This window comes from Hylobates moloch, unplaced genomic scaffold (genome assembly GCF_009828535.3).
Source record: "Hylobates moloch isolate HMO894 unplaced genomic scaffold, HMol_V3 SCAFFOLD_6, whole genome shotgun sequence".
NCBI classification, from domain to species: Eukaryota; Metazoa; Chordata; class Mammalia; order Primates; family Hylobatidae; genus Hylobates; species Hylobates moloch.
The window spans coordinates 128,168,092-128,185,063 of NW_026652281.1; the positions used below are offsets into that span (position 1 = coordinate 128,168,092).

Here is a 16,972-nt window from a genome sequence, read left to right on the forward strand (position 1 = left end):
TTCTAGGCAATTCTGGCAGTTTTTGGTAAAAAGTAAATAAATGAGCAGGGTCCATGGTCCCAGCTTCTCTCCTCAGCCTAAGAAGACATTTTTAATTTTCTCTATCTAGCTCCCAAATACCTGCATGAGGAGGTAGTTGTATCTTCAGAAGTTTTCACATTCATTCCGCACCTTAAGGTGAATGAAACCATTTCATACCCACAACTTGCCCATTTCCCAAGAGACTGTCATGCAGAGGATAAGGTGTGGGCTCTGGCTTCTGGGCTTAAATCACAGCCCTGCCACTTACAACTCTGTGCCTTGGTTTCTTTATCAATGACATGAAGGCTTTAACTGTATAACTGTGCCCAATTATTCACAGGGTGGTGACAATCAAATGCCACAAGGCTTGGCCTCAGTGAAAGGTAGCGATGATCATTATGATCATCAATCCTATGAGGCAGCAGGGATTGCTTCTCTCCTTTTCCCAGGAGGACCCCAAGGCCTGGAGCTGGGGAGCAGCTTGCCCTAGACATCAGACTGTCTTTTGAGGAGCTAGGCCTACAAGGCATTGCTGTTGACTTTTCTCCAGGCTCTTTCCCCTTTTCCCCCTTCTCTATCCCAACTATTTTCCCTGTGTCCTTGGGCTGGCCTGTTACACTTCAGTTGCTAGGGCACCACTGGAGGAGAGGAAAGGGCAAAGTGACACTGGGGGAAATTCCCAGCCTCGTCACATACGTGGCCTAGCCAGGCCCCTCCCACAGTTCCTAGGAGCCCTGGGTCTCCCCAGTCCAGCATCTCTCCCCCTGGCCTCTCCGTCTCCAGGTCAGGGTGTCAAGCTGGATCTGGGCTTGCATCCAGGGTTGCCCCTTGTCATCCTTCTGGAAGTGGGAACAGGTCAGCCAGGCCCAGCCCGGCCTCGCCTCTCAGGAAGTTAGACCCACAAAACCAGAGCATTTCCTAATCCTGGGAAGCCCTAACACGGCCCTGAGAGCAATCCTCTTTCAGTCCCACCCACCTTCCTCCCTGTCCTCTCCCACACCCTCTTCTTCTATGGCCCCTCCCCACTATCCCTTCATTCCTCTGAAGCCTAGAAGCCACCGTCAGACTTGGCCTCTGTTCCTTGCCTCTTCTAGCCAGGGACTTCCCTGGGCTGTGAAAAGATGCCTGGGGAGGGGATGAAGACGGCTGTTTGGATGAGCTGGCCTTTCTTCATCATTCCTGGTTGCAGAGTTTCCTCATTCTTACGGTAACATTTATGGACCACTGAGGATACAGGAGTGGACCAATCAGACCCGCTTCCTGCTCTCTCAGAGCTCACAGACTCTCAGGAGCCATATGGGGCTATTTAAATAAGTAGAATTAAACTAAAATTAAATAGAATTTTAGTCCAGATTTTCTAAGTGATCAAAGAGGAAGCTGCGTCAGCTGCGTCTGCCTGCCCTTGGCCCACTCCCTGTGCCCTGGGCTCTTTGTTACAGGTTCCACCACAAAAGAGTCCAGCGGCCGTAGAAGCAGAGCAGGCAGGAGAGAAGCAAGATATCCTTTTGCTGCAGTCTTAAGGAGGGTCCCAGCCTCCACTATGTTCCCCTGGAGGCAGCGCTGATTCTTGGTCTCTTCCTATCTAGCTGTAGACTTCTAAAGTGCCCAACACACACCTGTACACTCTCCATCAAAAATTCACTATACACACAGATATACACACACAAATACACAGAGTCACCAACTTACACGCACACAGACCGACGCATACACACTTCAGGGATCTGACACAACACAGGCACACGTTCTCACACACACAAACACCCACATCCATATTCACACTTGCATACCTCCCTTTTCTTGAGGGAAGAAAACAAAAATAGGCTTTTCTTTTCCCTTTGGAAAAGCTAGTAACAACTAGAAAGAAAAAGACTGGCCACGAAGGCAAGGCCAGAAGAAGAGGGGCAGGAAGAAGAAATGAGATGGGGGAGAGAAGACAGTGGAGAAGGAGGCTGGGTGAGGAGCAGGGGCTGGGAGCCCAAGACCTGGGTGGGAAGAGCAAGCTGGGCTGGGAGCAGCAGACCCTGGCTGGCAGGACATGGGAGGCCAGGTGGCTCTTGGCACAGAGCTGGGGGTGTCTGCTTGCCCCAGCACCCTTGTGCGGTGGGTCCTGTCCCCTGTTCTGGCCCACCGGCCCCCATCTAGTCACTCACCTGGGGAAGGGCAGGAGAATACGAGGGTGTGTGCACCAGGGGCGGCTGTCCCTATGAAGGCTCCTCGGCTCACTGTGCTTCTGCAGGAAGGAGGGCTGGGCTGAGCTGACTTTTAGGCAGGAGGGGAATTCCCCGAGATGGAGGAGCCGCCACCAGGCAGCCCCGCAAGGCCCAGCTGAGGCCCCATCCTGCCCGCTGGCAGAGCAGAGGGCCCTTATTTGTCAGCCTCCACCTGTCACTTCCCAGACTGGCTGTCCCGTGCTGTGAATTCCAGGGAGTTGGGGTTGGGGGGCGGGTCTGGGGAGAAGAGTTGGAAGCCTGATGCTTCCCCAGCTGGGCTGGGAAAAGGCACCCGAGAATGGGCTGGGGCAACCTGGCCTGGCCTCCCTAGATTCTCCTGAAGACCTCCATTTCCTCCTTCGCCTAAGGTGGAGGATTCCAGTGCTCAGGGCCCTGAGGAAGCTGCCAGATGCCCAGCCCACATCCTCCCACCCCGTTCCTATCCCACCTGTTTCCATTTACTCTCTGAGGCTTCTCCATCCATAGTGAAGGAGGGGCCCACTCCTTCCTTGGTGCATGCCGAGTCACATTTGGATGTCAAGTAAGGCCTTAGAAACTGCAGCCCAAGGAATTCTGCACTGACCAGCTGGAGATCCTGAACAAGTCACCTCGTCATCCTGAGCCCCAGTGATCCCCTGCTTAATGAGGCCTGCTTTGCCTGACTCCTGCCATTTAATGGTAATTACGGTAAAAAGGGGCCAGCACAGTGGCTCACGCCTGTTAATCTCGGCACTATGTGAGGCCTGAGGCAGGCTTGAGCCCAGGAGTTCAAGACCAGCCTGTGCAACACGGTAAAAACACTGTCTCTACAAAAAATACAAAAATTAGCTGGGCATGGTGGCACTTGCCTGTAGTCCCAGCTACTCGGGAGGTTGACGTGGGAGAATTGCTTGAGCCCAGGAGGTTGAGGCTGCAGTGAACCATGATGACGCCACTGCACTCCAGCCTGGGCAACAGAGTGAGACCCTGTCTCAAAAATAATAATAAACTTAGAAATAAAAATAATAGTTTGTAGACATCCTTTGTAAACTACTGACTGCTTTACAAACATAAAGTCTTTGTTCCTTATCCCCTGAAAATATGCCTGGGGAGGGGATGAAGATGGCCGTTTGGATGAGGTGTGGCCTTTCTTCATCATTCCTGGTTCCAGAGTTTCCTCATTCTTATGGTAACATTTATGGACCACTGAGGATACAAGAGTGGACTAATCAGACCTGCTTCCTGCCTTCTCAGAGCTCATAGACTCTGAGGAGCCATATGAGGCTATTTAAATATAAATTAAGTAGAATTAAACTAAAATTAAATAGAATTAACAGTTCAATTCCTCAGTAGCACAAGCTGCATTTCAGCTGCTCAACAGCCACATGTACCTACTACATTAGACTACACGCATATATGACATTTCCGTTATTACAGAAAGTTCTATTGGATAGCACTGCTCTGGGGGCCACAGGTAAATGAACAGGCGATTACAATAAAGTACAGAAAAGATGTGTTTTGGCAGGAGAAATGCAGGGGGCTTTGGGAGCCTGGACAAAAGAGTATCTGGTCAGGATATGGGGATCTGGGAAGTCTTCCTAGGGGAAGTGACACCCAAACTGAGACCTGAAAGTAGCCAAGAAAGAAGATAAGGAAGAGTGTTCTCCGCAAAGGGAATAGAATATTCAAAGAGAAGAGAATATATTCCGAGAACAGAAAGAGAAGAGAGAATATATCCCATGAACTGTTCAGTCTGAGTAGACCAAGGGGTTTGAGGCAGATTGGGGGAAGTGACAGAGGTAGACCTGGAGAAATAAACACGTCCAGGTCACAAGGGGCCACATGCAGCCTCTGCAGGAGGAGAGGGGCAATAAGAAGTGGGGGCAGAGAAGGGTCCATTGAATCCCATCCAACTGCATCTGTGCCCTTCAGATCAGGATTACACGGGGATGCTAAATCTCCTAGCCCAATGGCCTCACTTTACAGACAAGGAAGTGGAGGCCAGACAGGGGAAATAAATTTCCAAGTGAGTAAATAGAGGGACTTCCTGACTCCTAGTCCAGTGCTCTTTCCCACAGCACACTCAGCCCCTCTGTGGCACTGCCACTTTTCAAGGGCTCGATTGCCACACGTGGGAAGCAGCTACCATGCCAGACAGCACAGATATTTCCATCATCACAGAAAGTGCAGTTGGATGAATGATACTGACCCTTGAGCTAGACCGGGGCAAAAAGTTGATGTTTTCCTGTACATAGACCCTTTTCTCTGCAGGGGTTGAAAATATGTGTAGCTCAGCCCTAATGTTCCTGGATTGCAATTTTTCCCCTATATACAATATTTTCACTTTGAAGTCCACTATAATCACATATTCTCTGTAAATTCACAGAGCCTGGCTTAGACCAGTTCCTGCCCACAGAATCTTAGATGGCAAAGGGACCTTGAAGGGCTAAGGAGGTTCAAGGAGCTGGAGCAACATGAGCTGGGATTTCCAGTTAGAATACCTGGCTGGCACATCCTGTGAGGAGAATGGCTCTGAGCTCCCCCTGCTGAAATGCTAACAGCAATCAGTTTCTCTCACCTCTTCCCCCTTCCAGCCATGCATGGATTCCCTGAAGTTGCCTTCTCTGTTCAGGCCAGGGGATAGACACCAAGGAAGAACAGGCCCTCAGACTGGGAATCAGTAGAGCTGATTTTGAATCCTGGCTCTGCAGTATGGCCCTAGGCAAGTTTTGATCCTCAGCTTCTCCTTCTATAAAGTAAAAAATCTGGCTAGATGACCACTAAGGGGCCTCCCATTCTGACACGTTAAGGAAGTCCAAAAGTTCAGAGGAAGGAGAAATCAGGATGAATAAAGGTAGATTGCCAATAGGTGGTTAGGAAATAAAAACACTAATAGCTAATATTTAAGCTTATCATATGCCAGGCACAGTACTCAGTGCTCTTAAGTGAATTATTTCATGCATCTCTCTTAAGAACTGTATAAGACTGATATACTATTCTGCAAAAGAAGAAATGAGGCTCCTAGTGGGTTAAGCCAACTGCTAATAAATGGCACAAGTAGAGTTCAAATCTAAGTAATGTCTCCAGTGAGCACGTGGAGGAGATGAGACCTACACTGGATCTTTAAAAAGGGCAAAATTTGGATATACACAAGGAAAATCTCACAGGACCACTCTTTTGATATGGAATTATCCAGCCCTACCTCACCCATTTTGACATCTCTGGTCTTGCTGCTGATGTTGTAGGGACAGGATTGGGCCAGTCTCATAAAAGCTATTTGATACTTATTTAGGGAATGAATGAATTTGACTCTGAGTTTCCTGGTTCACCAATTCTGTTGAAAGTTCCCCAAGGATAGAAACTCTTCATGCCATTAGGACCTAGCCCAGAATTTGGCAGATTTCTGGACCTCATCATAGAGCTAAGAAATCAGACTCTCTAACGAGGGGAACCCTAAAGGCAGCAGTTTAATTAAACTCCCTGATACTCCCCATAGAGTTTGAAAAGCCAAAACTCTCTAAGCTTGATCTTCCAACTCCAAAGTGAGAATTATCTGCTCACATATAGGCAGCCAGGTAGAACTCACTGTCAGGAACCTGGGGTAGATACTGAGAATGTGTTTACTTCTCTGAGTCACCCAAGCATCAGATCTATGATTTTTGCAAAGTCCCACTCAAGCCAATGAAGTTACCTTCTTATCTGAACTTTGAGGACAGGCAGCTAGAAGAGGTCATAGAATCATAGTTTTTCAGATGTCTCCTGGCTCAATAGCCTACCCAGAGCCAGCACATCCTCCCCCCACCATTGGCAAGTGGTCAGCCAAGTTTTGCCACCCTACTTCAATGATAGGGAGCTCACTACCTTACAGGTAGTCCATTGCATTGTCAGTCGGCTCTTATTTAAAGCTCAGATCTGCCTTCTTCTCCTTTGGATGGGTCCTTATCAATGGCTGACAAATTCTTCCAAGGCCCTTCATGATCTAGCCTCTACTTACCATCCCTTCCCACTCTAACCACCCCTAAGCGTTCCTCAAATGTGTCAGCTCCTTTCTGCTTCTTTTTTTTTTTTTGAGACGGAGTCTCACCCTGTTGCCCAGGCTGGAGTGCAATGGTACAATCTCGGCTCACTGCAACCTCCGCCTCCCAGGTTCAAGTGATTTTCCTACCTCAGCCTCCTGAGCAGCTGGGATTATAGGCATGCGCCACCATGCCCAGCTAATGTTTTGTATCTTTAGTAGAGACAGGGTTTCACCATGTTGGCCAGGCTGGTCTCGAACTCCTGATCTCGTGATCCACCTGCCTCAGCCTCCCAAAGTGGTGGGGTTACAGGCGTGAGCTGCCGTGCCTGGTCTTTCTTTCTGCTTCTTTTGGCTTTCTTGCATGTGTCTTGGCCCCTGGCTGCAGCACCTCCCCTCCACTGTACCTTTCACCTGCCCAATGCCTGCTTATTTTCTCTGTCTTGACTTAAGTGTGCCTCTTCTGGGAAGTTTCCCTGACCTTCCCCACTCGTGCACTCCCCTCCAGACCACAGCAGGCCCCTTGTTCTGCATTTTCAAGCCCTCCCTTTCTCTTTCTCTGCAACTAGTTGTAATAAAATGATTATTGGTGCAGTTAATTTAGCATCTGATGAGAGAAATGGTTTTCAGCCAGGGATGATTTTGGCCCCCACAGAACAACTGGCAATATCTGGAGACATTTTTCATTGTCACAACTGAAGAGAGAGTATACTATTGACATTTAGTGGATAGAAGGCAGGGATGCTGCCAAGCAGCCTACCATGCACGGGACAGATCCCCATAACAAAAAATGATCCAACCCAACACATCAACAGTGCTCTCAACATGTCCATAGAGAAAACTTGTGCTGGAGCACAAGCCCCATGTGGTCAGGGACTATTTCTTCTTTGATTGTCACAATTTCACCAGTGCCTAGCAAACAGTGGGCAATCCATGAATGCTTGTGGAGGGAAGGAAAGAAGGAGAAGGAAATGGGTCATAGAATGAAATGCTAGAACCCCATCGAGCGGGGCTGACACTCGATGTGAGTGTACAATGTCCCTGAGGTTGGGGAGAGTAGAGGACTGGGGAGACACATGTAAAGAGAGCTGAGACTGTGCAGACAGACCTCGGGAGCCTTGAACACTGGGCTAAAGAATGTCGCCTCCAGCTGGGTGCAGTGGCTCACGCCTGTAATCCCAGCACTTTGGGAGACCAAGGCGGGCAGATCACAAGGTCAGGAGATCGAAACCACTCTAGCTAACACGGTGAAACCCCATCTCTACTAAAAAATACAAAAAATTAGCCGGGCATGGTGGCGGGCGCCTGTAGTCCCAGCTACTCGGGAGGCTGAAGCAGGAGAATGGCGTGAACCCAGGAGGCAGAGCTTGCAGTGAGCCAAGATCACACCACTGCACTCCAGCCTGGGCGACAGAGCGAGACTCTGTCTCAAAAAAAAAAAAAAAGAATGTCACCTCCATTCCATAAGCAATGGGGGGGCCATAAGAGTCTTTCTTTCCACTAATATTAACAAAATATTTTTGTGGCCAAAAATGATCTGATCAAACTGGCACCTCAGGAAGAGATCTGGGGACAGTAAGAAGTATGTCTTGAGAAAGGGGATTTGACTTGTTAGTGACAGAGGCAGGTCTTAAATCCACAAATATCCCTCCTTATTTTACTAATGCACAAGGGGTAACCCCGGTTGCAAACAGCTGTCTGAAGAGCTGGCAGCAACCTTTTTCAGATTGTGAGTAAATGGACAGGCCTCAAACTTTGAGGCCACAGGCATCTGCTTGGTGCCAGGCCAGCCGCTGTTACTGACTCACCATGTGGCCTCATCAGTACTTCCTCTCTCCATCCCTCACCTTCTTCATCTGTAAAAGGGAGTAAATTCTCTTCGCCCATTTGTAACACTGAGCACAGCTGTGTGCACAAAAGGGCAGCCATTAGGATAATTTCATAGAGAATATTATAGGCCATGGGTTTGTTAACTTTAGTGTCCTTTGACCAGGAGTTCTCAATCCTGACTGCACATTTAAATCACCTGGGGAGCTTTCTAAACACACAGACCCTCCAGGCCCCACCCCAGATTAATTAAATCAGAATCTCTGGGGGTGTGGCCTGGGCATGGGTATTGATGAAGCTCCCCAGGTGATTTTGAGGTGCAAAGTTGTGACCACTGATCTAGAAGCTGCCTTTTTTTTTTTTTTTTTTGAGACAAAGCTGCCCTTTTAACAGCTGGTTCTGAGGCAGGTGATCCCAGGACCTTACTGTCGTTGAGTCGCTGTGGTCTCCCAACTTGTTCCCTCTTTTTGTATCGGGAAGGTGACTTCTCAATACCAGGATAGGGACAACAAATTTCAGAAGGTAGAGAGACTCCCTCTTTTGGGGAGTCACAGAACACTATGTATGATGGGTGTGAAAGGAAAAGTTAAAACGCAAGCTAAGCCACTAAGTGGAGAGGAGGTATGTGTAATTCTATCAGCATTTGAAAAATGGGATTCAGGGAGGCATTTTGCAAAATTGTGCTTTCCAAGGAAACTGATGCAGGGTGGTATGTTGCAAGATTCTTGTCAAAGGAAGAGGATCCAAGTACAGATGTTGCAACACTGTGCTGCCAAAGGAAGTGGAAGCAAAGGAAGTGGCTTCTTAGTCTATCAGATCTGGAACAAAGCTTAGAGATTATTTTGACCAATCTTCTCACTGGATAGAAGGAGAAACTAAGGTTCAGAGAAGGGAAGGCTTGTGCCCAGGGGCAGCCAGGGAGTTACTGATGAGTTCAAGTTGCAATCCAGGCTTCCTATCCACCACCTACCTGCTGCCCTTTCCTCTTCTCCCGGAGTATCTATCCCCAAACTGTTTTGCTCTGGGTCCCTAGCCCAGCCTCCACATCTCCACCCTCTGGACAGCACCCAAGGTCAAAGGATGAGCCTAAATCTGTGTGCCGGGATCTAAACCCACCAGATGACAGGGGCGAAAGCCAGCGGTGGCAGTGGCAAGCCGGAGAGGAAGGAGCAGTGTCTGATGATGTGGCGTGACCTGAGAAAGGAAGCCTGGTTGGTCACCAGGGGGAATTTCCCCGGGTGAGGTCTCACGTCTATGCAAATATTGCACTGCAATTAACCTGGACCCTGGGATGGGAGAGAGAAAAGAGGAGAGAGGACACTGGGAAAGACGGAAGGGCAGGTAATAGGACCTGAACATTCCCAGGGTACCAGGCACTGTGCTAGGCTCCTCAGGAAATTAATCTCATTTTGCCTCTTAAGTATCCTCCAATGTAGGAAAATTGAGGCCCAGTGAGAGGGTGCGTTGCCCAAGCAAAATCAGCATATTCCTACCCCAAAAGGAGACCAGGCCTCAGGGAGAAGTGATGATGGTGACGATAGATTTGGCGCTGCGGCTGCTGACAAAGATGACAGTAATGAGGCTTGAGTCCGGGAGTCTAGCAAGGTTTCATTTTAGGTTTCCATCTCACTCACCAGGGGAGTTTTATCCTGGGAACGGCCAAAGGCAGCAGGAAGGTAGTGACCCTGACTCACCTTGGGCAAATCCCAGCACTCTGGTTTTTCAAAGCCCTGTGGGGGCAAGGGATGTGGTAGCTGGCACAGTTAACCCCTTCACCACCAGTTTCTAGAATGCTCCTGGAAAAGTGAACAGAATGGGATCCATGCTTTTGAAGGAGAATCCATTTTTCTCTGCTACCTCTTTAAATTTCACTCGCTGTGCGCCTCACTATATCCAGAAAGCCTTCCCCGGGACTTCACTCCTTTCCCAAGGCTTGATCTCATTTACTGCCTGGTTCTCCAGGGAGCTGGTCTTGTCTCCCAGAACAGGATGCCAAGTAGGACCAGAGTTCAAGTCAGGGCTGTTGGGCTCGAAGTCTGCCCTCCACACGGCCTGGTTGGTTGTCCTCCTCTGATGGGCTTACACAACAACAGGCAGACTCCTGATTTCTGGAGGTGTGTGGGGCACACTAAGGCTGTGCGCTAAGAGAAGTGTGAGTATGCACATGCCCCAATGTGTGTGAAGAACAAGTTAGGATATATATGCGAGGTGTTTCTCTTGTGGACAGCCAGACACACATAAACACACACACACAACATCTGTATTTTTGGTTATCAGCAAATTAAAAAAAATTATTTTCTCTATATAGTCAACAATGTGTGTCTCTCTATGTGTTACTAGCAGAATACCTTACATTCCTTTGTATTACCAGCAATGTGTTCCTCATTCTCCTGTGTGCTCTGTAGGTATAGCTGGCAGTGACTGTAATTCTATGTGTGACAAGCAGTATTTATGGGCCTTGAGTGGATAGCAGGCACATGGGAAAGTGGGGGAAGGAAATGTCAGTTCCCCACCCTCGCTGCTTTCCTTTCAGGCCCTCCCAGGGCAAGGTCCATGGCCTTCAAGACAGCCAGGGAGGGGTTCTGCCTGCAGCTGGCAGCACAACAGGCAGATGGTGGTAGTTGGGAGGAAGGGGTGGGGCCATCCCACAGAAGGAAATGCATGTTCTGGAAACTTTTAACAGCTGGGCCTGTTTGTGTGGTGGGGGAACATTCCCAGACGGCTCTCGTTTAGGGTTTTGTCAGTCCTTTCTTAGCTGAGAGGAGGGCAGTGGAACAGCCTACATCAGGGACCTCTGTCCTCATGTCCTTCTCTGGGTTCTTAGGGAATGGAACCTGGCTGCACATCTGCTTCCTGCGCGCTCACTCCCCATGGCACTTTAGGGCCCTTTTCCCTGTTTTCTCGCTCCCCAGTGTCCTTCTCTTTTCTCCATCTCTGCATCCTCTGTGCTGGCTTGTGTCCTCATCCCCCCCCCACCTAGGGACCCCAGCTGCTGGTCCTGTCTCCTCCACGCTGGCCCCTGGGGATGTCTTCTCTAAAGGACATCTCTAATCATATACTCTCCCTCCCTAGCACATTCAGGGTCTAGCCAGTGCCTGGAGGATAAAGTCCACACTCTTCAGCCTGGACTCAGTGACCTTCCCAGAGGGCGTCCTCGCACAGTGGGTGACCGGCCCCACCACTCCCACGCACCTCTCCTTTCCCAGCTCTGTGCCTTTGCTTCAGCCATTGCCTCTGCCTGGACACCCCTCCCTCCTTCAGTAGTTTCTAACGTAAGAGCTTTTCTAACCATCTGCTGAGGTGCTCTCAAATGTCCCCTTCTCCAAGGAGCCTTTGTTAGTCCTCCCTGTGGTTAATTCATCGCCTCTGCACTCAGTGTCCCTTGCTTGGTTGAGATTTTTCTTTTTCTTTCTTTTTTTAAGACCGTTTTGCCCTTGTCGCCCAGGCTGCAGTACAGTGGTGTAATCTTGGCTCACTGTAACCACCGCCTCCCGGGTTCAAGTGATTCTCCTGCCTCGGCATTCCAAGTAGCTGTGATTACAGGTGCCCACCAGCCACCACAACTCGGCTAAATTTTTTTTTTGTATTTTTAGTAGAGACAGGGTTTCACCATGTTGGCCAGGCTGGTCTTGAACTCTTGACCTCAGGTGATGCACCCACCTCGGCCTCCCAAAGTGCTGGGATTACAGGTGTAGCCACTGAGCCTGGTCTGGTTGAGATTTTTCTAATCATCTTTCCCCACTTAGCTCTCTGTGTAGCAGGCATAGTGTAGAGCATCAGACTCCCTCCTCTGACCCTGATTACTCTTCTCTAAAATAGAATCCTGCCTATTATTGATAATAAAGAGCTGATATACTTACTGAGTCCTTCGTATGTTCTAGACAGTGTGCTCAGAAATAAACGTGCATTGCCAGTACAGACAGGTCAAGTTACTTATTCACTTCTATTAATGGTGGTGGATGGGATTTGAACCCAGGCCTGCCTGCCTCCACAGACTTAACCACTGAGCAGAGGGCTCAGTTATGTAACTACAATTTCCCACTTGCCTCACTCCAACCCTAAAATGGGGAAATCTGTAGGAAACCCAAGTTCTGGTGGGGAATGAAGAGGCATGTTAGAGCGCTGATTTACTGCTTCTGGGTTCCGAAATTCATGTTGGGCAACCCGACAGTTCTCCCTCCCATGCTCAGCTCAGTCTGGCTTCCTCATCAGTAGGTAAAGGAGGAAGTGTCAGCAGAGAGAGCAGAGCCTGGAATCAGGACAGCTGTGTTCTAGCCTCAGATCTGGCCCTTACTAATACAATGGTCACAATCCTGTCTCTGGGCCTCAGTTACCAAACCTGTGAAACGAAAGGGTTGGTTGGGGCCATCTCTAAGACCATTTCCAGTGAGTCAATCCATGATGTACTGCCTTTGTCTTCAGGCAATTTGTTTCACCACTTGGAGCCCAAGTTTTCTCATTGGTAAAATGAGGGTGATCACCCCTATAATACTGCAAAGGAAGTAATGGCCATGGAGGCAAAGCTTCTCAAGTGGGATTATTCCGGTGGCGACTTACTGCTTGGAGCTGTGCTGGGGCACCATGAATATAGGGGGATTTTTTTTTTTTTTTTTTGAGACATGGTGTCCCTTGGTAGTCCAGGCTGGAGTGCAATGTCACAATCATGGCTCACTGCAACCTCCGCATCCTGGGCTCAAGCGATCCTCCCACCTCAGCCTCTCGAGACTGCAGGCATGCACCACGACCTCCAGCATTTTTTTTTCCTATTTTTTTGTAGAGACGGGGTTTTGCTACACACAGGCTGGTCTCGAACCGGGCTCAAGCAATCTGCCCACTTTGGCCTCCCAAAGTGCTGGGGTTACAGGCACGGGCCACTGCACCTGGCCATAGGGAAACAGCCAGTGTTTCCCACACCACCGCCACAGGCAGGACGTTGAGCGGCAATTCCCAAATAGCTACTCTCTGCTCAGGTTAAAAGGGCACCCCCCTCCCAATGGGCAACTTCCTTCGGGTATTTCCTAGTGGCCCCAAAGACCAATATTGGCCCATCCCAGTCCAGAGCTTGTGAACAGTTTGCCCTAAAGGGAAAATGCAAGGCTCAAGGCAGGAGGGGGAGCAGTGAGGAGCTAGAGAGTATTGAAGCCCACCTCCACAGGTGATGACAAAAGAAGGAGAAAACACAGGGTGCTTCTAAAAGCACTGGCCCTGGCCGGGACGGCAGTTCCAGTTCTGTCTGCTGCTATCTTGCTGTGCACCCTGGGCCAGTTGCTTCCTCTCTGTGGAAGTGACAGTTGTTTCATCTGCAAGTGAGCGAGGGAGGTGAGAATTTCTGAGGGCCCCTTCCACCCTTAGAACATTACAGCCATCCTCCCTTTCTCCCACTTTGAGACAGCAGCGGTTTGGGCTTCTGCTTTCTCTTTCCTTTTAGTTTTAAATTAGCCTCCATCACTTCTCCCGATTAAACTTTGGCCACAGAAGCAATCTCCAGTGTCATTTTGGAGAGACTGAGCAGGAGGGACACTCAGCGGAAGCTCCTTAAGCACCAGAACCACATTGGTTCATATGTTTTGCACCTAGCATGTGGCATGGAACATAGGAGCCACTCATTAAGTGTAAACTGCATGCATGCGTGCATGGGGTGCTCTGGTTCAGAACAGTGGCTACTCTCCTCCTCTGCTACAACTCCAATAAAAAAAATGTGGTTTGTTCAGCCGGCACCTGGCTCTTAGTAGGACTGTTGCAAAAGGCTCCCAATTGGCACCCTGCCTTCCTACATTGTCCTCAGAGCATAGCTAGACGCACACCTTCCCCACTCAAGAACTCCAAAGGCTTCCCCTACGTTGTCAGAGAAAATCCTGACATTTAAAGTCCTCCTTACTTGGAGACAAACTGTCACTTCTCATCTTGTGTACCTCACCTCACAAACTCTTAGGGTCTCCTTCCTGCTACTGACCAGTCCCAGAACGCAACTACCTTAACTGAAAATTCTGTGGAAAATGCATGTTGAGGCATTAGGGAGGCATTAGACAGCGAGTGTCCGATTTTAGCTGTCCTCATTCCTGGTTTCTAGGTCTCCTCTTCTGTGTTCCCCTCAGCCCCATGGGCTCTCCTCACTTCTATTCCCTGATTCCACTCTTCTTTCCTTTCTGCCCCAAGCCCATTTTCCTCAGTATATATTTTAAGGCACTTTTCTTTTTGGGTTCAAATGCCTTTGTGATCTGCAGCTGACTGACTTCATGAAATCAAAGCCATAAAGCATCATGGGCTCCACCTTTCAGCCCCTACAACTGAGCCTGGTTCGGGGCAGGTAGTGAGACTGACTCCAAGCCAGGCACGCACCCTGCCGAGCACCTCCACGTGGTACCTCCTTTTATTCCCACAAGGCTACAGGATAGGTGGAATTGGAATGAGGAGCCCTGTCTTACAGAGAAGGAAACTGAAGCTCCTGTGCTCATGGTCAGTTAGTTACAAAGATCTTAATCCAAATCTCTGAACCATTTTGTTAATTTATCTTTCAGTAACAGTTCAATTAAGTTAGACAAATATCCCAAAAAGCTCTTAGCTGGCCTTCAAGGCACTTGAGTTCATAGCCCAGAAGAAAGGAAGTAAAGACACAGTAAGGTAACTTTTCTTTGTTTCAGACTCATTATGTCAGAGATTAAGAGAGAGCTCTTCAAAATTGTTGGATCCAACCCCCCACTATAAAGATGGAGTAACTGAGGCCCATTGAGGGCAATGGCTGGTCTGAGGTCACAAGTGAGGGAGGGACAAGACCAGACTCTCTCACCTGCCTGTTGCTGTCTTCACAGCTATGAAAGCAAACACATGCGCCACACATGGCAGCTCACGCCTGTAATCCCGGCACTTTGGGAGGCCAAGGTGGGCGGATCACCTGAGGTCGCGAGTTCGAGACCAGCCTGACCAACATGGAGAAACTCCATCTCTATTAAAAATACAAAATTAGCCAGGTGTGGTAGCGCATGTCTGTAATCCCAGCTACTCGGGAGGCTGAGGAAGGAGAATTGCTTGAACCCAGGAGGCGGAGGTTGCAGTGAGCCAAATTCACGCCATTGTACTCCAGCGTGGGCAACAAGAGCAAAAGTACGTCTCAAAAAAAAAAAAAGAAAAGAAAACAAACACGCGCTAACCTGCAATAAACTAGTCTGGTCAGCCAGGGTAGGGCAGCGCCCTTTGGCCAGCAGCCAGCCCCATGCCATGGTCACTGGACAATCTTAGACCAAAGCCGCAGACCAGAAGTAGGGCTTGGGGGGCGGGGGGAAGGCAGAGGAACTGCAGTTGCGCCTACTTGCTTATCAGTGACCTGCATGAAGGTAACTTTCCATGCACCTCTCCAGATCAAGATCACATTGGGTGCCCTTGCGTAGTTCAAAAGAGGAAATTTGGGCTTGGTTGAAATGGATGAAGAGCATACAGAAATGTCCAGGCAGAGAGAGGGGATGAGGGGGTCCTGAGGCCCAGAGCACGGCTGGGCCAGCCTTCCCAGGCTTGCTGCAAACTCAGATTCTCCTGTGCGCTTCCCAGGAAACACCTTGCAAGAATTTAAAGATATAACTCACTCCTGGGCAGACTTTACAACCTCAAGCTCTAATGAGGAAAATCCAGGCTGCAGGCTCTAGGTAGAAGACAGAGGCCCTCACTGGAAATATGTTTATGTGTTTGTGCATCTCTTTTTATTTCTTCCTTAGAAATAAAAAGTGTCAAGGGAATGAATCGGAGGCATACTTTAGGATGTTAATGTTAGAAGGGAAGCCAAGATTTTTTTGTCCAACTCTCTCATTGTAGATTAAAAAAATAGAGACTCAGGGAGGGAAAGGGGCTGGCTTAAGGTCAGAAACAAGTGCAAAGCAGATGCAGATTTGAACCCAGGCATCCAAATTCCTGGTCCAGTACTCTAGCGCGGCCTGGATGCAGATGGGTGGTGAAATGGATGAGAAGATTTGTCAGTTTGCCCCAGCACATTTACTACCCTTCCCACCACCCCACCCAGCACATTCAACTGGCCCCTGCCACCAACCCCCTCATTCAAAGTACAGACACTACTCATTTTACAGACAGAGGTTCAGGATGTTTTTGGATCTGACATAGCCCAAACCAGGGCAGAGGCTGTAGCAAGGGGAGGAAGCTGGGAAAGGCTGAGGGTCAGAGGGGAGTGGAGGTGGACAGGATCTATGGCTACGGTTTTTCAGCCGCTCAGCCGTGCTGGGCCCTCGATGGCCCATGGGAGTGGGAGCCTTTCCTAAGCTCCACTGAAGATAAGAGCCCAACCCAACCCCTCCCCCCACCCCTGCCCCTTCCTTAGTCTCTGGAGCTGGAACAATCAGGCTTGGCCATGGCGGCTGGTGCTGATGACCATTTCTTGGCAGAGGTGCCCGCCAAAGCTGTGGCCCTAGTCCTCGCCACCACAGAGAGCCAGCAAGGCCTTCAGGAAGTCTCCGGAGGTGTCACCCTGGCAGAGACAGAGAGCAGAGTGAATGAAAACAGTCCTTCCAGCCTCAATGCCCCCTCCTCCCGGCTGCCCATCTGTCTGGACATCTCCCTCGGCCTCTCTCCATGACCAACATAGGATCCCATGCCACATATAGGCCAGTGGGATCTCCCAGACACATAAATGTGACCACGTCCCTTTTGTTTATCCCCAGGAAGATATGCAAGCTCTTGGCCTGGCTTCAAGGCCCTTTGGGATCTGACCTGTGCAGAGCTCTGCAGCTTCACCTGTTCGTTTCCCCCAGGAGCATCTCAGTCCTCTCTCCACCTGCCACTCCCCTGTCCAGCACGCCCCTGTGCACCCCCAATCCCGTCTGCCAGCGGGGCCCTCTCCTCTGAGAAGCACCCTGGCCACTCTCTTGAGTCAGGAGGCAGAGTGAACTCTGGCCTCCCTTGGTTCCCCTGGCACTCT

The 16,972-nt window shown here is 49.6% G+C and overlaps 1 protein-coding gene across 2 annotated transcripts in view; it reads right to left on the bottom strand.

Moving 5' to 3' along the window:
* Nucleotides 1-15,723: 15,723 nt before the first annotated feature.
* Nucleotides 15,724-16,972, bottom strand: part of ANXA6 (annexin A6) — a 55,805-nt gene continuing 54,556 nt past the window's right edge. For both annotated transcript variants that reach the window (XM_032158393.2, XM_032158395.2), the window contains one exon: nucleotides 15,724-16,522. In XM_032158393.2, the coding sequence (XP_032014284.1) occupies nucleotides 16,463-16,522 (60 nt within the window). In that variant the 3' untranslated portion in view covers nucleotides 15,724-16,462. The remainder of the gene's footprint in view (nucleotides 16,523-16,972) is intronic.